Genomic DNA, 22,647 nt, shown 5'->3' with positions numbered 1-22,647 from the left:
GACACCCAGATTGCGAGCCCTCTCTGTGGTGGGCAAAGATTCACCCCCAATAGTCAGCGATGGCACCTGCTGACTATATCGGGACGCTGGAAGCCACAGCCACTCGGTCTTGGAAGGGTTGAGTCTGAGCCTGTTCCTTAAGGAACTGTGTGGTCCTTTCAATTCTGTGTTTTCCCCAAAATAAGACCTACCCCGAAAATAAACCTTACCCTCTTTTTAAGTGTGCGCCTAATATAAGCCCTACCCCAAAATAAGCCCTAGGAAAGGGGGGTGGGCACAGGAGGCGGCAAGCGTGCGGGGGACAATGGCGTCAGGCAGCAGCCCACACAGCACAGGTGAATTGATTACCTGTCCAAGCAGCAGGCGGAGTTAGTGGGGAGGCACGCGATCTGGATGTGTCGTGCAGGCCGCAGAAAAACCAAGAGTGGTTGAACTGGAGCTGTGGACGGCTGCGGAAGGCTTGTCTTTGTGTGGTGGCACTGGCAGCAGATGGAGGCAGAGGCGGGGGAGGGGAAGGCAGGAGATCCGGACACGCCGCGGGAAAGCCAAGTGTTGGTGGGCTGGAGCAGGAGGCTCATCTTTATGTCTCTCGGCTTTCCCGCGGCCCGGGAGGTGCATCTGGATCGCCTGCCTCCTGCCACCCTCCCCCCTGTGTCTCTGCCTCCTTCTGCTGCTTGGACAGGTAATCAACTCACCTGCACTGTGCAGGTTGCGCAGCCCCAGAGTGCGCTGACCAAGGGGGCCAGCAGGCTGCAGTTGCTCCTGGATACTGTTGGTTCCTGCGTGCTTGCTGGCTGTTGTGTGCACGCTGGGGGTGTGTGGCGTCCAGCCGGGCTGATCACCCTGAAATCGCGTTTCCCCCAAAATAAGCCCTTGTGCTTGGGGGCCCAAAAATCTAAGACCAGGTCAGTGGTGAAATCCTCCACAGTTTGCCACCAGTTTGCTTCCCACACATGCATGTTGTGCGCCAAACGCATTCTGCTTTCCTGCTTTCTAGCGAATATAAATCGCGCGGCACAGTTGATTGTCAGAAATGCTAGTTCGGACCAACCAGTAGCTTTTTTTTTTTTTTACTGCCGGTTCGTCAAACTGGTAGCTTTTATCACTACCGGTTCGCATGTTGTGGCCCCGCCCTCTGAGCCTATCTCATTGGAGGAAGAAAGCTCCGAACATGAGGAAGAGGAGTCAGCCAGGCCTCCCTCTCCAGGCCCCTCCCCTCTGGCACTGTCTCAGGTGCCGGCCGAGGGAGAGGAGATTAGCCAGGAGCCAGGTGTCTCGGATGAGGGCGAGGAAGGAGAGCCGTCGTTCCTGGATACACGCCAACGAAGGCATGATAAATGGTTGCAGCAGCCAAGGAGGCGTGCTAGGGATTAGAACTGAGTCACTGGACCACACCCCAGAGACTATATAAGAGAGGGTGGTGGCTGGTAAAACTCCGTGACGAACAAAAATGAACTTTGGCTAGTCACTTGAACAATGTCTGAAGCTGCCGAAAGGGATATTGTTTTGCTGGACTATTTGCAATGCGTATGTAATTTTATGTTATCTGTTGCAGTAAAAGCTCTTGGCAGACGGTGATTATATTGCTGCCAAGTTTGAGATAACGAGCTGTGTGCGTGCCAAGTACTTTCTTAACCCTCGGCTGGCTGTGTTTGTGTGTGTGTGTGGACGGGGACAGATCATCGCATGAACCGGTGCGAACCGGTAGAATTTCACCACTGGACCAGGTCTTATTTTTGGGGAAACACGGATACTCAATTTGTGGCTGTTCAGATATTGGCCATCTATCAGGGCCAAAGTATCACACGGTCAGAGATGCAGGTGGTCCTTGACTTACGACGATTCATTTACTGACTCATTCATATTTACAAATTTATGAGTAGTTTTCAGATTTACAGCTGTGACAGCTTTCCTCATGGCCACCTGATCAGAATTCAGACGCTTGGCAAGTGGTTCATACAGGTAGACCTCGACTTACCACAGTTCGTTTAGTGACCGTTCAAAGTTATAACAGCACTGGAAAAAGTGACTTACAACCGTTTTTCACCCTTACGACCATTGCAGCATCCCCACAGTCGCATGATTGACACTTGGATGCTCGACAACATGACGGAGGTTGTGTCCCTGGGGGTCACGTGATCCCCTTTTGCGACCTTCTGGCAGGGAAGCCGGATTCACTTAACAACCGTGTTGCTCATTTTACTGCTGTAGCAATTCACTTAGTGACGGTGGCAAAAAAAATGGTAAAATGGGGCAAACAAACAGAAACTGAACAAATTTCTCATTTAACAACATAAATTCTGGGTTTGATTGTGGTCGTAAGTCGAGGACTACCTGTATTTATGACGGCCGCAGTGTCCTGGGTTCAGGTGGTCTCCTTTTGTGACTTTCTGACAAGCAAAAGTCAATGGGGAAGCCAGATTTCACTTAACCCCAAAACTCCTGCCTTCTAAGGGTTCAGAGTATTATACTTTCTGGGTTATCTAAAATTGCAGTCAGTTGCCATATCTAGAGTCTGAAGATGACAGCGCAGTCCTCAAAATGACTTAAAATAGAATAGAACAGAATAACAAGAGTTGGAAGGCACCTTGGAGGTCATCTAGTCCAATCCCCTGCTCAGGCAGGAAACCGTATCCCATTTCAGACCAATGGTTGTCCAGTCTCTTCTTAAAACCTTCCAGTGCTGGTGCAGCCACAACTTCTGGTGGCAAGCTGTTCCACTGGTTAATTTTTCTCACTGTTTGGAAGTTTCTCCTTAATTCCAGGTTGCTTCTCTCCTTGATTAGTTTCCATCCTTTGCTTCTTGTTTTGCCCTCTGGTGCTTTGGAAAAGATTTTTGTGTTGTTTTATTAATTTATTTTTTTTAATTTAAAAAAAACAAACTTTATTAAGCTTAAAAAGATAAAAATATACAAATTATTCTCAATCATAAAATTACATATACAATACAAATCACCACAAACAGACTAAATATATGTAATTATATATACACACATATATAGACAGTGACTTATTACCTATTCTATCTAAATGACGGTGCCTATTTATTACTTTTAATTTTTTACTAAATTTTATCTTTACCCTCTTTTCTTTTGATTTATCCACTTATACCATCTATTCCATACTTTAAAATATTTTGAGTCTTCCTTGTCTTTCAGTTCTAAAGTTAATTTGTCCATTTCTGCATATGTATAATTTTTTTGAATTACCTCCTGATCCGTTGGCAAACGATCTGTTTTCCACAATTGTGCTAATGCCAGTCTAGCCGCCGTGATTATAGGTAGTGTTAAATATTTTATGTCTTTTCTAATGTTCCCTTTAATCATGCCTAATAAAAAGATTTCTGGTTCCAATTCAATTTCTTGCTCTATTATTTCTACTATCCATATTTTTATTTTCCTCCAATATTTCTTGATTTCCGGACAAAGCCACCAGATTTTTGTGTTGTGCTAACAGGACATTTGTCCAACTCAAAAGAGTGAGGTCCCAGTGGGACCGTTTAATTCCAGAAGCTGTGGGTGCTCCATCACTGGAGGTTTTCAAAAAGAAACTACACAGCCAATGTCCAGAATGGTATAGGGCAGAAGTGCCCAACCTTGGCAATTTTAACAGCTGTAGATTCAGCTCCCAGAATTCTCCAGCCTTCAGGAATTCTGGGAGTTGAAGTTCACAAGTCATAAAGAGGCCATAGTTACCCACCCCTGACGGGGACACTTCAAACTGCCATTAATGCAGGCTGGTTGCCAAGTGACCAAGATATGATCTTATTGATTGCTGAGAAAGAAACGCCTCTCAGAACTCCAAATCTGGGTCATAAGAGAGTTGGAAGGGACCTTGGAGGTCTTCTAGTCCAACCCCCTGCTTTAGGCAGGAAACCCTATATACCATTTCAGAGAAATGGTTGTCCAATCTCTTCTTAAAAACTTCCAGTGTTGGAGGATTTACAACTTCTGGAGGCAAGTTGTTCCACTGATGAATTTTTCTCACTGTTAGGAAGTTTTTCCTTAATTCCAGGTTGCTTCTCTCCTTGATTAGTTTCCATCCATTGCTTCTTTTTCTGCCTTTTGGTGCTTTGGAGAACAGCTTGACTCCCTCTTCTTTGTGGCAGCCCCTGAGATATTGGACAACTGCTATCATGTCACCCCTGGTCCTTCTTTTCATTAAACTAGACATACCCAGTTCCTGCAATCGTTGTTTGTATGTTTTACCCTCCAGTCTAAAGATGGCAGGTGGTGGCTGGTTTTTCCTAACTGCCTTCGCTAATTTTTCTCCTGCTGTCTTTTCTTCCAGTGGCCGATTCACGTCGACCCCCCGAAGCACAAAGACGTCGGTTCCTTATCCTTCGGACTGTTGCTAAATCTTGACTTTGCAAACAGTGTTTTGGAGCGAGGACCAGAAGCAGATCAAGATGAGGTGAGGACCAGGCTAGGCTGCTGATTTACCGTTTCTGGATGGAAAACTTCAGCCAGTGCAAGATTTGACCACAAGAACTTTGGTTCTCATAGCCCACCAGGTTAGAGGACGCTTCGTGAAGAATGTGCCTGGCACACTGGACAGGCATGTCCATCTAATTCAGAACATGTTGCGGAATCAAATGCAGGACCCAGAGCAAATAATCCCGGCTTACTGAAGTCTTTATTGGACAGCATGTATAAAACAGAACAGAACAGAACAGAATAGAATATAGGAACAGAATAAATAGGAATAGAATAGAATTATAGAAGAGATTATAGAATAGAATATGGGAATAGAATAGAAAAATAATAGAATAGAATATAGTAATAGAATAGAATAGAATATAGTAATAGAATAATAATAGAATAGAGTAGAACAGTGATGTCTAACCTTTTTTCCTCAGGTGCCAAAAGAGCATGCGATAGTGCTTCCATGCGTGCTTACACCCATTATACAATGCCCCACACACACGCCCCCCCCGCCATCACAGGAATAGAATAGAATAGAATAGAATAGAATAGAATAGAATAGAATAGAATAGAATAGAATAGAATAGAATAGAATAATGGAAGGGAAGGGAACAGAACAGAACAGAACAGAAAATAGAGTAGGGTAGAGTAGAGTAGAAGAGAGGAGAGGAGAAAAGAGAAGAATGCAATGCAATGCAATACAATACAATACAATAACTTTATTTTTACTTTCTACATTAATTGGCATACATTAAAATGAAATTTTGTTGCATACAGCTCTCAAAGGTGATGGGACTCTTCCAAAGAATATTGGAATCCGTTCCTCTTTTTAGGGGCCAGTTTGGTGCAGGGGTTCAGGTGCTGGTCTAGAAACCAGGAGATTATGAGTTGTAGTCCTGCCTTAAGCAATCAGCAGGAGAAAGTGAGTTCTAGTTTTGCCTTGGGCGTGAAAGTCACTTGGATGACTTTGGGCCAACTCACCAGGAGACAGTGTGTTTTAGATCCACCCTAGGCATAAAAGCTAGCTGAGTGACTTTGGGCCAATCACCAACAGATGGTGAGTTCTAGTCTTGTCTTAGTCATGAAAGCTAGCTGGGTGACTTTGGACTAGTCAGTCTCTTTCAGCCCAGGCCACCTCACAGGGTTGTTGTTCTGAGGTAAATAGCAAAAGAAAGGAATATTATGCATCGATACTACCTTGAATTATTTATAATAAGAAAGGCAGGATAAAAAAACAAAACAAAATACCACTTTATAATGCCTTTCTAAGACCACACTTGGAATATTGCATCCAGTTTTGGTCGCCATGATGTAAAAAAGATGTGGAGACTCTGGAAAGAGTGCAGAGAAGAGCAACAAAGAGGATTAGAGGACTGGAGGCTAAAACATAGGAAGAACGGTTGCTGGAACTGGGAATGTATGGTCTATCATGTCTCCACATGAAAGCAGTCTTCCAATATTTGAGGGGCTGCCACAAAGAAGAGGGAGTCAAGCTATTCTCCAAAGCACCTGAGGGCAGGACAAGAAGCAACAGGTGGAAACTCATCAAGGAGAGAAACAACCTGGAACTAAGGAGAAATTTCGTTACAGAGAGAACAATCAGTGGAACAACTTGCCACCAGAAGTTGTGGGTGATTCATCATTGGAGGTTTTTAAGAAGAGATTGGACAACCATTTGTCTGAAGTGGTGTAGGGTTTCCTGCCTAAGCAGGGGGTTGGACTAGAAGACCTCCAAGGTCCCTTCCAACTCTGTTATTCTGCTACAGTCCCTATGGAATCTCCAATTGTTAAATTACTTGAATTGCCTTATAGTTGTTGAAGGATAATGTGCCGAAAAGGGGTGGAAAATACCTCTCTTACGTCTGTTCCTGTAGGCCATGGAGTTTCGGCAATTTTGGGGAGAGCGGTCGGAGCTGAGGCGTTTCCAAGATGGCGCCATCTGCGAGGCCGTTTTGTGGGATGCTGCAAATCTGTGCCAGAAACGTCTTGTTCCAGAGCAAATAATACGTCATATTTTGAAACTGTGAGTAGAGTTAAGATAATCCTTCCGTATAAGAGAACATGAAGATGAAATGGGGGGCTTATCTTGTCAGGAGCATCTTGATTTTCATTTTTAATTCTCTCTGATCTTGGCTTGTTTTCTTGCAGATGTTTCATTATTCTAACTAGGTAACATCACTAGCACTGATGATGTTACTTAATTAGGTAATGAAACGTCTGCAAGAAAAAAAGGCAAGCTCAGAGAGCACCAAGGACTCCTCCTGAGCTACGTATATTTTCCTTTATTTGGAAATCTGACCAGAACCCTAACTGGATAATTTATTTATTATATTATTTATTTATTGGATTTGTATGCCGCCCTTCTCCCGAAGGATAACGTAGGAGTGAGCAAAATCCCACAAGCAAACCCTTTTTACAGAAACAGAGGCTTGAGGTGGAATGCAGGCTGTATGCCACCTTTTTTAAAAATAGAGAATATTTGTAGCTCAGGGTTGAAAAGTGATATTTTTGGTGCTCTCTGAGCTTGGTGGTTTTCTCGCAGACGTTTCATGACCCAACTAGGTAACATCATCAGTGCTAGAAGGGAGGGGGGAGGTTTGCTTGCCATTTATATGTGATTTTAAATCACATTATAGTGGTTTTTTGAGCCGCCCTGGGTCTCCGGAGAGGGGCGGCATATAAATTGAATAAATAAATAATTAAAATAAAATAAAATAAATATACTAATAGCTTACCCCGTCAGTGTTGGTGGGAGTGTTTCTTTGTGGTGCCTTGACTAGACTATTGTGTACTGCTTGATTTTTGTCTAATATTTATCTAGAGCGATACCAATAGAAGAAAATATTTGTAGCTCAAGAGTTGAATTGTGAGAGAGCTCTCTGAGCTTGGTTGTTTCTTGCAAATGTTTCACGATCCAGCTAGGTAACATCATCAGTGCTAGAAGGGAGGGGTGTGTGTGGGGAGGAGGAGGACTCTAAAGTCCTTGGTGTTCTCTGAGCTTGGTGGTTTCCTTGTAGACGTTTCATGACCCAACTAGACAACGTCATCAGTACACAACCAAGCTCAAGAGGGACCAAACATCCTACCGACCACTTTTATCTCCTTGAAATCCCAGCAGAGTTTCACTCTATTCACCCATTGTACTAAACCATGGCTCGTTTTCACCACTGTTTACTGGAAAAGCAACAATGATCATTGTGCACAGCTGTAAACCGTGGTTTACAAACCATCTTGGCTGGTTTTAGACGTTGCCCCAAACTGGCCTTAAGCCAACGATACCTTTGTTTAGGGGGGAGATGCCTGAATGCAACCCTAATTCTTGGCAGCTTCAGAAGTTGTTTAGGAGGCAGGAAGAACGCAAACGGACTTTGAAGAAGAAGAGATATTTGTAATGCTGCTTTGTCTCCTTTGTTTTCTCTTCTTTCCAGGCACCTGGACATTCCGGAGACTTCTATTTCGTACACGGGGGCCCTGCTGGAACCCCTAATTAAACTGGGGCGTGAGGTGAGGTCCCTTTCCACCTTCTTCCTTGTCTTCTTCTTTGCCATCCCTGCACGTCTCTTGAGATATTTGCCCAAGTTTAGTTTAGTTTTAGTTTAGTTTTATTAAATTTGTATACCGCCCTACTCCCGAAGGACTCAGGGCGGTGAACAGGCACAGGATAAAATGCAGAAATACAAAAGTTAAAAACAATTTAAAACCAAATTAAATAATTTAGCCCACGACAATTAAAATCCCAGTAAATTTAAAACACATTAAAATTTCAGTTTAAAATTTAAAAGAAGGGGGAGAAAAATTAGGCCAGGCCGGCTTGCTGGAATAAGAGGGTCTTAAGAGCACGGTGGAAAGTGCGCAGATCTGGGATCCTCCGTATCTCCAGGGGAAGCTCGTTCCAGAGAGTAGGTGCCCCCACAGAGAAGGCTCTCCCCCTGGGGGCCGCCAGTCGACACTGCTTGGCTGACGGCACCCGGAGGAGCCCCTCTCTATGAGAGCGTACTGGCTGGTGGGAGGCTATTTGTGGTAGCAGGCGGTCCTGTAAATAACCAGGTCCTAAGCAATGGAGCGCTTTAAAAGTGGTAACCAAAACCTTGAAGCGCACCCGGAAGACCACCGGGAGCCAGTGCAGCTCACACAGGAGGGGTGTTACATGGGAACGCCATGTCGCTCCCATTACCACCCGCGCGGCCGCACTCTGTGCCAGTTGGAGCCTCCGGATGCTCCTCAAGGGGAGCCCCATGTAGAGAGCATTACAATAGTCCAGGCGGGAGGTGACGAGGGCATGAGTGACTGTGTGTAGGGAGTCCCGATCCAGAAAGGAACGCAGAAAGGGACGCAACTCCCTTTCAAGGAGATTCTCTTGTCCTTTCCACCCAGGGATGCTCTGGGAAGAAAAATAACCCCACAAAATAAAACTCTCTAAACCAAGAAGGAAATGCTAATCTCCCTTGCACACTCCCAACCCCATGCAGTGTGCATTTCAAGAGCCCCTCCAAAAACTCTCTTTGAAAGAGCCTTTCTTCATTTTTAGGGGGGCTCCCAGGTGCCCTTTAGACAAAGCGGTCCCAGAATGACAGAATTTTAGTGCTGGAGCTACTCTGGGGTCCCTGGTGCTCTCTGAGCTTGGTTGGATTTCCTGCAGACGTTTCATGACCCAACTAAGTAACATCATCAGTGCTAGAAGGGAGTGGGGTTTGTGGAGAGGAGGAGGAGGAGGAGGAGGAGGAGGAGGAGGAGGAGGAGGAGAAAAGGAAGAAGAAAGAAGAAAGAAGAAAAGGACTGTGAGGTTTCTGGTGCTTTCTGAGCTTGGTGGTTTTCTTGCCGACATTTCATTACCTAACTAGATAACATGATCAGTGCTAAAGAGAGGGGCTTTGCTCTGTTTATAGACAAGTGGTTTAGATAGAATATTTGTAGATCAGGGTTCAGCTATGTGGTCCTTGGTGCTCTCTGAGCTTCGCAGTTTTCTTGCAGACGTTTCATTACCTAACTTGGTGACATCATCAGTCCTGGAAGGGAGGTGGAGTGCTCTGTTTAAATACAAGTGGCTTGCTCTATGTTAGTGGGAGTATTGTTTTCTTTCTGTTGTTTACAAGGACAAGCTACTTGTAGATAAACAGTGTGAAAAAAAAACCCCTCCTTTCAGGCACTGAAGATGTTATCTTTTTGAGTCATGAAATGTTTGCAAGAAAACAACCAAGCTCAGAGAGCATCAAGGACCTAACAGTCTTCCTCCTCCTCCTCCTCCTCTCCTTAAACCCAGGGGTGAAATGCTCCCGGTTAGGACCGGATCGCCCGATCCGGTAGCGATGGTGGCGGGTGGTTCAGAGAACTGGTAGCAAAAATCCCTGTGGGCCCCCTCCCATACTCAGCTGAGTCGCACGATCATCAGAGGCTTTTTTTTTTTTTACTTTTAAAAACATTTTTTCTACAACCTCTTCTGACAAAAAAATGCTTTTAAAAGTAAAAAAAAAAACAACCTCTGATGATCGCGCGGCTCAGCTGGGATCCTCAGAGGCTTTTCAAAGCATTTTTTTTCTACAACCTCTTGGCCGAAGAGGTGGTAAAAAAAATGCTTTGAAAAGTCTCTGATGATGCCAGCTGAGTTGCCTGATCGGCAGAGAGGCTTTTCAAAGCATTAGAAAAAATGCTTTGAAAAGTTTAAAAAAAGAAAAAAAGTTGGCCACGCCCACCCAGTCACATTATCCCCCCCACCAAGCCACGCCCACAGAACCAGTAGTAACAAATTTTACATTTCACCCCTGCTTAAACCCCACTCCCTTCTTGCACTGATGTTGTAACCTGGTTGGGTAGTGAAACGTCTACAAGGGAACAACCAAGCAACACTTTTTCTGTTTCCTATTTATTAAATTTATATTAAGCTGCATCCTTGTGGTTTAGTACTTAAAAGGGGCGTATCAATTTCTCAGCCCCAACCCCACCCACTCCATCAAAAGCCCTTTTTCCTTTGCTATTCCTTTTCCTCCTGATTTTGGAAAAAGGTGGATTGACTTTGTGCTGTTATTCCTTCTTGGCCCCCTGGTTTCTCTGGGGTGTCCGCAGCCTGCAGGGACTGGCGAGGAAGACATGGTCAGCTTGATCCGTTCCTACGACGACCTGAGCCGCAAGCTCTGGCACCTGGAGGGGATGCCCTTAACGGTGACAGCGGTACAAGGAGCTCACCCTGCCCTTTGCTACACAGATGTGAGTTGAGCGCGATGAACGGAAGGTGCCGGGAGAAGGGGTGGCAACCCAGGAACGAAACTTTTGGGGGCACGGGTAGTCCTTGACTTACGACTCCAATTGAACCCCAAATTTCTGTTCCTAACAGAGACTGTAGTTAAGTGAGTTTTGTCCCATTTTATGACCTTTCTTGCCGCTGTTGTTAAGTGAATCGCGTAACCCGGTTGTTAAGTGAACCTTGGCTTGTCAAAAGGTTGCAAAAAGGGATCACATGATTCAGGGACCCTGCGACCCTCATGAATATGAGCCAGTAGCATCTGAATTTTGATTACGTGTCCCTGGGGATACTGCAACGGTCGTTAAGTGTGAAAAACGGCCATAATTCATTTTCAGGGCCATTGTAACTTTGAATGGTCATTAAATGAGCTGTTGTAAATTGAGGATTACCTGTATTCTGGGGAGTGGGTGGTGGTGGTGGAAGGAAGGGGTTTCAGGAAACTTTGCATCAGGCTGAAGTTATCAAACAACTACATCAGTGTTTCTCAACCTTGGAAGCTTGAAGATGGGTGGACTTCAACTCCCAGAATCCCCCAGCCAGCAGCGCTGGCTGGGGGATTCTGGGAGTTGAAATCCACCCATCTTCAAGCTTCCAAAGTTGAGAAATACTGAGCTACATTCTGCCCAGGCTGAAGTTCTCAGGTAGGCTGTCCTACCTAGATTATTTGGGATGTCACTGTTTCTGGGGCGACCAAAAATGGGGGCAGTGCTTTCTTGTAGGGGTACCAACCCCAAAACTCTTGGTTGATTGAAAATCTGAGAATTTGCAGGGAAGAGCAACCAGGATGATCAGGGGCCTGGAGGCTACATCGTATGATGAACTGCCATCGGAGCTCGGTATATGTAGCCTAACAAAGAGAAGGCTTAAGAGAGACATGAGAGCAGTCTTCCAATATTTGAGGGGCTGCCCCAAAGAAGAGGGAGTCAAGCTATTCTCCAAAGCCCCTGAAGGCAGGACAAGAAGCAATGCGTGGAAACTCTTTGGAGGAGATCCAAGCTAGAAAAAAGGAGGAACCAACTAATACAACGACTCCCAGGGTTGTAGATGTTCCATCACTGTAAGTTTTCAAGAAAAGATTGGACAACCCTTTGGTAGGGATGGTATAAGGATTTATGCCTTGAGCAGAGAGTTGGAGCAGAAGACCTCCAGAGTCCATGTTAAGGATATTGTTGTTGTGTTACCAACCAGCAGAGTGTAGAGCACAGAGAAACGTTGCTGAGAGCAATGAATAAGAGATGTGCAAACTGGTTTATCAAAAGTTTACTTTATAGTGAAAAAAACAATCTCATCGTCTTTAAACAAATCCAAGTCTTTGCCAGTTAAATCAGTCCAGTGATACAAAATCTTCTTACCACACAAACAGTAGTTGGTTAGTATAGCAAACTCACTCTGGTTCACAAACCACGATGGTAGCAGATCCATCCAACCGATGATAGCACAATGGATAGCACTCTTCACACAATGGTAGCTTATCATCAACTGAATACGTTACAGTATTTTTCTTAAAATATGTTCACAACTAATTGCAGCATGACTCAGCATTACAATGAATCAGCGGGAAAACTTTAAAGTCACACAATACAGATTCATATTAAAGTCACAGAACACATATATTGCCTGGACAACTTGTTAGGCTCAAACCATATCCTAACAGTCCCTTCCAGCCTTATGATTCTAGGAGTCACAATGTTCTAGAGAACCTACCTTAAATGTGTTCTAGGCTGCATTAACAGAGGGATTGAATCAAAATCACGTGAAGTGTTAATACCACTTTAGAAGGTCTTGGTAAGGCCACACTTGGAATATGGCATTCAGTTTTGGTCACCATGATGTAAAAAAGATGTTGAGACTCTAGAAAGAGTGCAGAGAAGAGCAACAAAGAGGATTAGGAGGCTGGAGGCTAAAACATGAAGAACGGTTGCAGGAATTGAGTATGTCTAGTTTGATAAAGAGAAGGACTAGGGGAGACACGATAGCAGTCTTCCAATATCTCAGGGGCTGCCACAAAGAAGATGGAAACTGATCAAGGAGAGAAGTAACCTAGAACTAAGGAGAAATTTCCTGACAAGGAGAACAATTAATCAGTGGAACAGCTTGCCACCAGAAGTTGTGAATGCCCCAACACTGGAAGTTTTTAAGAAGAGATTGGACAACCATTTGTCTGAAATGGAATAGGTTTTCCTGCCTGAACAGAGGGTTGGACTAGAAGACCTCCAAGGTCCCTTCCGACTCTGTTATTCTATTCTATAACATAGAAAGTGCTATCAATTTTTGAGTGATTTTTAGTTTTCTCTACTCCCCCCCCCTCCAGACTTTCATTTTTATTTTGGCATATATGTCTTTTTTTCTGATTCTTTCCTAGACTTTTCCTCCAGTCCCTGTGAAACCAGATTATACCTTCCACGGCAAGTTCAAAGACCGAGCATCCTTTCTCCCCGTGGCGGAAAAACCATGTCCTGCTTACGTGGCCCCAATAAAAGGTAAGGATTTTGTCACCAGGATGGGTGGGAAGGAAATGCGAGTCTTTCTTGGGTTGAGTTCCAGTAAGTTTTGAAAAGGGATGACTTCTGGTTTTGAAGATCCTGGAAGGAAAGGAGGCGATTGAAAGTGGCCATGTAGACTTTGGGATCAGAGGCTCAGAAAGACCATACCTGTTTTCCTTTATCCTAGTTTTCAGCGCATAGGTTAATAATCCCACATTACAGAAACACGGATTCAAGTTGAACGTTAGAAAAATTATCTAAAGACAAGAATGGTTTTGACGCTCAACCCCTATTATCTAGAGAGGTAAAACCATCTAAAGATAAGGAGGGTTTGACGCTCAACCCCTATTATCTAGAGAGATTGTGGTACAGCTGGATGGGTTAATTTGAGTTGCTTTGATTCGGATTCCTGCGTTGAACGGAGAGTTGGACTTTGAGGCCTCTTCTAACTCTGCAGGTTTGATAAGAAGCCACCTAGCTCAGCTTTTTCTTCACTTAGTTACCGTCGTTGGGTAGACACTGTTTCTGGGTGTGTTTCTGAGTTTTTGTGTTGATGTTGAAAAATAGAGTAGAATTAGAACAGAGCAGAACATGAATATGAATAAGGAACTTAGAATGGAATAGAATAAGAATAGAATAAGAAATTAGAATAGAATAGAATAGGAATGGGAATAGAATAAGAATAGAATAAGAATAGAATAAGAAATATAGAACAGAACAGAATAGTATAAATATGGAATGGAATACAATTAGAATAGAATAGAATAGAATAGAATAGAATAGAATAGAATAGAATAGAATAGAATAGAATAGAATAGAATAGAATAGAATAAATATAGAAGGGAAGGGAAGAGAAGGGAAGAGAATATAGAACAGAACAGAATAGTATAAATATAGAATGGAATAGAATAGATAGAGATATAGATATAGAAGGGAGATACAGAAGATATAGAAGGGAGATATAGAAGAGAATATAGAACAGAACAGAATAGTATAAATATAGAATGGAATAGAATAATGGAATGGAATGGAATAGAATAGAATAGAATAGAATAGAATAGAATAGAATAGAATAGAATAGAATAGAATAGAATAGAATAGAATAGAATAGAATAGAATAGAATAAATATAGAAGGGAAGGGAAGAGAATATAGAACAGAACAGAATAGTATAAATATAGAATGGAATGGAATGGAATGGAATAGATATAGATATAGATATAGAAGGGAGATATAGAAGATATAGAAGGGAATATAGAACAGAACAGAATAGTATAAATATAGAATGGAATAGAATAATGGAATGGAATGGAACAGAACGGAACGGAACGGAACGGATCATAACATCTGATCAGTCGTGTAATCAACGTATTTTATGGCTATCCTGAGTTACTGCTGGGATGGCCAGCTCCGTTACAGTCGTAACCCGAGGACGACCTGTACACGGGAGGAGAAGGCCATTCAAAACTGCCAGTCCCAAGGGCCATCTCTGTCACCCTGGCAACCCCAGCTAGTGTCCCTAAAGTTGCTGACCTTCCAGAGGCAGCTGCCCAGCTGCCTACCAGGTGGAGGAGGAAAGGCTGGGTCCTTGGGCTGATGCTTCTTCAGCAGGGCTCACGGATGGCCGCTCTGTGGCTCCTTGGTTGACCATTGCTCTCTTGCTGAGCTTCCTTCTCTCGTTGCAGTGATTTGCCAGATGGAGGGAAGCGGTCAGTGGCCTCGGGACAAGGAGGCCATTCAGCGCATCAAAGCTGCTTTCCAGTTGCAGCTGGCGGAAATCCTGAACCAGCAACACCACCTGCTGTGCCGGCCAGCCGCCACCTACACCGATATACATAAGGTGATAGTCCTGGGGCACCTCCCCCCCCCTCCTTCCCTTCCATCTATCTCTATTATCTCCTTCCTTCCACCCACCCATCTATCCATCTATATTATCTTTCTTTCTCTCTCCTTCCTTCCTTCCTTCCCTCCCTTCCTTCTCTATTATCTTCCATCCATCCTTCCTCTCTCCCTTCCTCCCTCTCTTTCCTTATTTCCTTCCATCTATATTATTTTCCTCCCTCCCTTCTCTACTATCTTCTTTTGTTCTCTATTATCTTCCTTCCACCCATCCTCCCTCCCTTCCTTCCTCCCTCTTTCCTTCCTTCTTTCCATCCTTCCTTCCTCCCTTTCCTTCCTTCCACCCATCCTCCCTCCCTCCCTCCCTCCTTCCCTTCCATCTATCTCTATTCATCCATCCACCCACCCACCCATCTATCCATCTATATTATCTTCCTTCCTCTCTCCTTCCCTCCCTTCTCTATTATCTTCCATCCATCCTTCCTCTCTCCCTCTCCCCTTCCTTCCTCCCTCTCTTTCCTTATTTCCTTCCATCTAAATCATCTTCCTCCCTCCCTTCTCTAATATCTTCCTTCGTTCTCTATTATCTTCCTCCCTCCCTCTTTCCTTCCTTCCTTTCTTTTTTCCATCCTTCCTTCCTCCCTTTCCTTCCTTCCACCCATCCTCCCTCCCTCCCTCTCTTCCTTCTTTCCATCCATCCATCCTTCCTCCATCCCTCCCTCCTTCTACCCATCTCTTTTCTCCTTTCCAGCCCTAGAGAAAATATAGGCAGTCCTTGACTTATATCCATTCATTTAGTGATCATTTGAAGTTAACAGCAGTAATGAAAAACAGAGACCGATCACCGTTTTCCACACTGACGACCGTTGCAGTATTTCCCCTTGTCACGTGATCGAAATTCAGATGCTTGGCAACTGGCATGTACTTACATCGGTTTCAGCATCTCAGGTCACGTGATCTCCTTCTGACAAGCAAAAGTCAAAAGGGGGAGCCAGATTCACTTTACAACCAGATTACCCACTGAAATTGCAGTGACGGGCTTAACAACGGTCGTAAGAGAAGTCCTACAAAGGGGCAGAACCCAACTGTCTTGCTTAGCAGCGGAAATGTTGGGCTCAACTGTGATCGTAAGTTGAGGACTACCCGTCGGGGATACAGAGGCTTCCCGGCAAAGTTGGGATGGAGAAGCAGAGAAAGACGGTTGCAATTTCTAATTTGGTGTATTTCTGTAGGATGGCTACGTCTTCCGCCTTCAAGTGGCCTACCACCGGGAGCCCCAGATCCTGAAGGAGTTGGTCACCCCGGAAGGGATGCTGAAGTACCAGGACACCCCAGAATCACAGCAGCTGGAACTTGAGACCATACATCTGCCTGTCTTGACTAGCTCGCTCCATGGGTAAGAGGGAAGAGCCCTCTCTGCTTGGATCCACTCCTCTTGTGCTCTTTCGGGGGATATACACAGAGGTGGTATTTAGCCGGTTTGGGCGAACTGGTTCGGGTGAACCGGTAGTGGCTATTTGTGGGTGGACCCACCCACTCGCCCTGGCGCTATGCCCTCGTCCTATTTAGCCATCTTTTCGAAGCTGTGCGCATGCATGAAAGCCACATGTATGTGCAAAGTGAGCATTTTTGGTGTGGGGCGAACCGGTGGTAAAATTATGCAAAATCCACCTTTGGATACACAGGTAGTCCTCAACTTACAACAGTTCATTTAGTGACCGTTCAAAGTTACAACAGCACTGAAAAAAGTGACTTAGGACCGGTTTTCACATTTACGACCTATGCAGTGTCCCCATGACGGCGGGATCAAAATTCAAGATGCTCGGCATCTGTTTCGTACGTATGACCGTTGCCGTGTCCCGAGGACATGCGATCCCCTTTTGCGACCAGGCAAAGTCAAGAGGGAAGCCGGATTCACTTAACAGCTGTGGCAGGAAAATGGGGCAAAACTCACTTAACAAATGTCTCACTTAGCAACAGAAATTTTAGGCTCGATGGGGGTCATAGGTCGAGGACTACCTGCATGTTCTTTTTAGGGGGAATGAAGGAAGAAGGGGGTATTTGGCCTGGGGTCCTTGGTGCTGTCTAAGCTTGGTGGTTTTCCTATTGACGTTTCATAACCCAAATAGCACTGATGTTCCCTAGTTGGGTCATGAAAAGTCTGCAAGAGAACCACGAAGCTCAGAGAGTACCGAGGACCACACAGTCCTCCTCCTCCTCCTCCTCCTCCTCCTCCTTGCACTGATGATGTTCCCTAGTTGGGTCATGAAACATCTGCAAGAAAACCACCAAGCTCAGAGGGCACCAAGGACCCCATAATCGTCGTCATCGTCCTCCTCCTCCTTCTCTTCCTTGCGCTGATGATGTTCCCTAGTTGGGTCATGAAACGTCTGTAAGAAAACCACCAAGCTCAGAGAAGACCCCACAGTTTTGTTTTGTTTTTAAATTAGATTTATATGCCGCCCTTCTCCGGAGACTCAGGGCAGCTTACAATGCGTTAAGCAATAGCCTTCGTCCTTTTGTATATTTATACAAAGTCAGCTTATTGCCCCCACAAATTGGGTCCTCAATTTATCTACCTTAGAAAGGATGGAAGGCTGAGTCAACCTTGAGCCTGGGGAGATTCGAACATGCAATAATTGCAGACAGCTGAATGTTAATAACAGGTTTTTAGTCTGTTGAACTATCCAGGCTCAACCCTGAGCTATAAACATTCTCTTCTAGCCAATATTTGGTGTCTCCTCTCCCATGCAGTTGTGGTAGAGAAGGTCCTTTGTGAACACCAAGAGAAATCCTCCATGTTTTCAGCCCAACAAGTCTTTGTAGGCCCCAACTCCCTGGCCCTTCCAAGCTCTCCATGAGTCAACCCTTGGGTGTGATTGCCAACTTCAGGAGTTAGAAGAGCCATGTCCTCCTATCCTTGATGGAAGCTTCAACCACCAACCTCTTCCTTTCCCAGGGCAGCTGATTCAGCCAAGATTCAGCTCCTGAGGTCCATCTACTTCCTGCTTGGGCCTTTGCATTTCCATAGTTGTGCGGAGGATTGGAGTCCTCAACTTAGACCACGATAGAGCTCAAAATTTCTCTTGCTAAGTGAGGCAGGTGTTACTTTCGTCCCATTTTACGACTTTTCTTGCCATACGAATCCCTGCGGTTCTTAAGTTAGTAACATGGTTGCTAAGTGAATTTGGCTCTCCCCCCCCTCCCATCTTTGTCAAGAAGGTCACAAAAGGGGATCACTTGACCCCGGGACACTGCAACCCGTCATAAATATGAGTCGATTGCCGTGCGTCTGAATTTTGACCACGGGGATGCTGCCAACGGTTGTAAGTGTGAAACACGGTCGTGTCACTTTTGTTAGTGCCGTTGTAACTTCGGTCACTAAATGAACTGTTGTAAATCAAGAACTAACTTGAGACCCCTTCTCATCAGCTCTTCTGTCTAAAGAGCAGAATCTCTTCCAGCAAGAACTCATTGGCCATTCCATCCTCTTAGGATCTTTGATCCTCAAAAGATCCTAGTCCTGATTCCTTCACTTCTCTTCCCAAACAGGCTGCAGCAACAATATCCGGCTTTTAGCGGCAGCTGCCGTCTCGCCAAGCGATGGATCAACGCTCAGTTACTCAGCGACAGCCTCACGGAGGAGGCCGTGGACTTATTAGCGGCCTTCCTTTTCCTCTCTCCAGCTCCCTTCACGGCACCCAGGTGAGGAGGCAACTCGTTGGGCCTCTCCTCTCCTCTCCCCTCCCCTCCCCTCCCCTCCCCTCCCCTCCCCTTCACCCTCCTCCCCTTCCCTTCCATAACTCTCCTCTCCTCTCCTCTCCTCTCCTCTCCTCTCCTCTCCTCTCCTCTCCTTCCTCCTTCCCTTCCCTTCCATAACTCTCTCCTCTCCTCTCCTCTCCTCTCCTCTCCTCTCCTCTCCTCTCCTTCCTCCTTCCCTTCCCTTCCATAACTCTCTCCTCTCCTCTCCTCTCCTCTCCTCTCCTCTCCTCTCCTCTCCTCTCCTCTCCTCTCCTCTCCTCTCCTCTCCTTCTTTCTCCTTCCCTTTCATAACTCTCTCCTCTCCTCTTCTCTCCTCTCCTCTCCTTTTTCCTCCTTCCCTTCCCTTCCATAACTCTCTCCTCTCCTCTCCTCTCCTCTCCTCTCCTCTCCTCTCCTCTCCTCTCCTCTCCTCTCCTCTCCTCTCCTCTTTCCTCCTTCCCTTCCCTTCCATAACTCTCTCCTCTTCTCTCCTCTCCTTCCTCTTTTCCTTCCTTTCCATAACTCTCTCCTCCTCTCCTCTCCTCTCCTCTTTCCTCCTTCCCTTCCCTTCCATAACTCTCTCCTCTCCTCTCCTCTCCTTCCTCCTTCCCTTCCTTCTCCTCTCCTTTCCCTCTTCCTCGTTCCCTTCCCTTCCATAACTCTCTCCTCTCTCCTCTCTCCTTCCCTTCCCTACCATAATTCTCTTTTCTTATTCCTATTCTATTCTATTCTATTCTATTCTATTCTATTCTATTCTATTCTATTCTATTCTAATACACACACACACACACACACACACACGAAGAAAGAAGAAAAAGAAGTCAACAGTTTAAGCTAAGCATTACCCTAATCTTCAAATCCCTCTGTTAAGCAACTGTTATTCTTTTGGCGCATAGAAAGTCCACAAACGGTTTCCAGTCTCCTATAAAGCTGTCTAGCCCATCATCTCTAAACAAAGCAGTTAATTTCACCATCTCTGCTAATTTAGTCAATTTCAAAATCCACTCTTCCAACCGTCGGCAACCCTTTTTCTTTTCCAGTGTGTGGCAAGTGCAGTCCTCGCAGCCGTCACCACCCCAAATTGTTTCTCAATTGACTTGTCCATCACACCTAAAAGGAGGAAAAAAAAACAGCTTCAGGTTTCATTAATATTGGTAAAAATATATATATTTTTTTGCATTGTCATTGTTCATGTCCCAAAGATGCTTTTTCAGGAGGCAACTGGACTTTCTGGTTTTTTTCTTCTGAAGACGTTTCGCTTCTCATCCAAGGAGCTTCCTCAGCTCTGACTGGATGGTGGGGAATGGAAGGATTTAAAAAAAAAACACTTTGGGGACAACCATGACCTGGAGGACTGAGAATCTCTACTGACGTTTAGCTATAGAATTTGGGATGAAGACCCTTGGAATGGGGTGGGAGTAGGAATGGATTTCCAGAGGAAAAAAATGCAGACTACAGGAACCATTTGCACAACTCAGGTGACCCTGAGGACTACAGACAAACCTCCAAGTGGCCTCAACAACCCTCTAAAAGGATGCAAATGACCAGCTGTCTGCAAGAAGTATCAATCCTTCCATTCCCCATCACACAATCAGAGCTGAAGAAGCTTCTTGGATGAGAAGCGAAACGTCCTCAAAAGAAAAAAACAAGGAAGTCCAGTTGCCTCCTGAAAAAATCACCTTTGGGACAACCAGGACGTGGATGATGGAGAATCTCTACAGACTGTCATTGTTCATGTTTATCCAATTGTTTTTTACATATTTGCAAGACCATGTAGGATAAAATGAACCTGGATTTCAACTACATTTCCAGCACTTGTTAGAAATCCCTTTCTACCATTTTGCTGGTCTTATCGGGTCAAGTACCAGCGATACATCATTTTATAAAAGTTTTCTTTCAAACTATAATGTAATGTAAGTTTTAGTCCATTCATCCGTACTTTCTCCCATTTATCCAGCGTTATATTACACCCACATTTTTTTGCCCGTTTTACCATATACTCTTTAACGTATTTTTTTTTTTAATTTGATTTATATGCCACCCTTCTCCGGAGACTCAGGGCGGCTTACAATGCGCTAAGCAATAGCCTTCATTCTTTTGTAAATTTTATACAAAGTCAGCTTATTTTCCCCACAAACTGGGTCCTCAATTTACCTACCTTAGAAAGGATGGAAGGCTGAGTCAACCTTGAGCCTGGTGAGATTCAAACCTGCAGTAATTGCAGGCAGCTGTGTTAATAATGAGGCTGGGGAGCCTCCCGGGAAGGGGGTGGGTTGTATGGGTTCAGGGATTAACCCGCGAGGGATGGGGTCTAGTCCATCTGAAGAGCACGGCGGAGGAGATGCAGAATCTGGGGCCAAGGAGAGGGTTAGAACTTGTGCTGTTGATAGACATTACATCAGTACTGTAGGTGGGAGGGGCAGATATGGTGGGAGTAGGGGGCCACATCAAGTTGCGGGAGTGCGCGCTCGCTGTCTTCAAGCGGTGGCACGCTCCGGCCCCCAATGCTCTTCTCGTTCCCCAGGTGGCACAGACCCTCAGGCCCTGGGCCTTCGGCTGATGCTATGCAATGCCAGGTCCGTGGTAAATAAAGCCCCCCTCATTTGTGATCTTGTTCAGGAGGGGGGAGCGGACCTGGTGGGTATTACGGAGACCTGGTTGGGCCAGGAGGGGGGAGTCCCTCTCATAGAGATGTGCCCACCCGGTTTCCGGGCATTTCATCAGCCAAGGTCACAGGGAAGGGGCGGGGGGGTGGCAGTTATCATTAAAGAGGGTCTTAGTCCGAGGGAGGCCACTGTTCCTCAGACGGCCGGATGTGAATCCCTCCTTGTGAAGTGGGGTCATGGGGTGCAGATGGGCCTGCTGGTTACGTACCTGGCTCCCTGCCACGTGGCAGCGGCCTTGCCTGAACTACTCAACGTTATAGCCGCGGTGGCGATTGATACCCCTAGACTTATGGTCATGGGGGACTTCAACCTGCCATCCGTCGGTGAGGCGTCTGAGGTGGCTCAGGAGTTCATGGCTTCCATGACGGCCATGGACCTGACCCAGTTAGTTCATGGCCCTACTCACACTGGGGGAAACACGCTGGACCTGGTTTTTGTCTCTGGTCAGTGGCTGAGTGGTCTCGAGATAGGGGATATAGCGATCGAGCCCTTGTCATGGTCAGATCACTCCCTCCTTCGCTTTGACCTTCGAACCGCCACACCCCGCTGCAGGGAGGCGGAACCGATGAGGTGGTTCCGCCCCAGGCGCCTGATGGACCCGGATAGGTTCCAGACGGAGCTTGGGCCATTTCCTGAGGCTCTGGCACACGGCTCGACTGAAGACCTAGTGGCTATCTGGGATAGGGTGGCCGCTGGAGCTTTGGACCGGGTCGTGCCTTTGCGGCCTCTGACCCGGCGTCGATCTCACCTGGCTCCCTGGTTCACCGAGGAGCTGAGGGAGATGAAACGCCGGAAAAGACGCCTGGAGAGCAGTTGGAGGGCCAGCCGTTCTGAATCTGACCGAACACTGGTAAGGTCTCATATTAAGACCTACCTGGTGGCAATAAAAGCGGCAAAATGTAACTATTTTTCCGCTCTTATTGCGTCATCAGATAATCGCCCGGCCGCCCTGTTTAGGGTGACCCGCTCCCTGCTCCACCAGGAAGCGCGGAAGGACCCCTTGGAGGGTAGAGCCGAGGACTTTGTACAATATTTGTATGACAAAATCGCTCAGATTCGGGAAAATTTGGACTCTGACTGGGTAGATTCGGGAGGGAGGATGGAGGCAAGTCTTGAGAATATTATCTGGGAAGAGTTTGATTCTGTGACTCTGGAAAACGTGGACAAGATACTGGGCAGACTAAGCGCGGCCACATGTTTATTGGACCCGTGTCCCTCCTGGCTGGTGCTGGCCTCTCGGGAGGTTACACGAGGCTG

General features: G+C 45.7%; 1 protein-coding gene across 5 annotated transcripts in view; it reads left to right on the top strand.

Annotated features, from left to right (window-relative positions):
* Nucleotides 1-22,647, top strand: part of NOL6 (nucleolar protein 6) — an 84,266-nt gene that overhangs the window by 22,718 nt on the left and 38,901 nt on the right. For all 5 annotated transcript variants that reach the window (XM_087885464.1, XM_060684455.2, XM_087885463.1 and 2 more), the window contains 8 exons: nt 4,291-4,413; nt 6,299-6,447; nt 7,853-7,928; nt 10,485-10,625; nt 13,025-13,142; nt 14,830-14,984; nt 16,216-16,379; nt 18,536-18,688. In XM_087885464.1, coding sequence (XP_087741590.1) covers nt 4,291-4,413; nt 6,299-6,447; nt 7,853-7,928; nt 10,485-10,625; nt 13,025-13,142; nt 14,830-14,984; nt 16,216-16,379; nt 18,536-18,688 — 1,079 coding nt within the window. The remainder of the gene's footprint in view (nt 1-4,290; nt 4,414-6,298; nt 6,448-7,852; nt 7,929-10,484; nt 10,626-13,024; nt 13,143-14,829; nt 14,985-16,215; nt 16,380-18,535; nt 18,689-22,647) is intronic.

The sequence above is a fragment of the Pantherophis guttatus genome, chromosome 2, assembly GCF_059756535.1.
Source record: "Pantherophis guttatus breed Tessera chromosome 2, ASM5975653v1, whole genome shotgun sequence".
Classification (NCBI taxonomy): domain Eukaryota; kingdom Metazoa; phylum Chordata; class Lepidosauria; order Squamata; family Colubridae; genus Pantherophis; species Pantherophis guttatus.
This window is presented reverse-complemented; position numbering and strand designations above follow the sequence as displayed.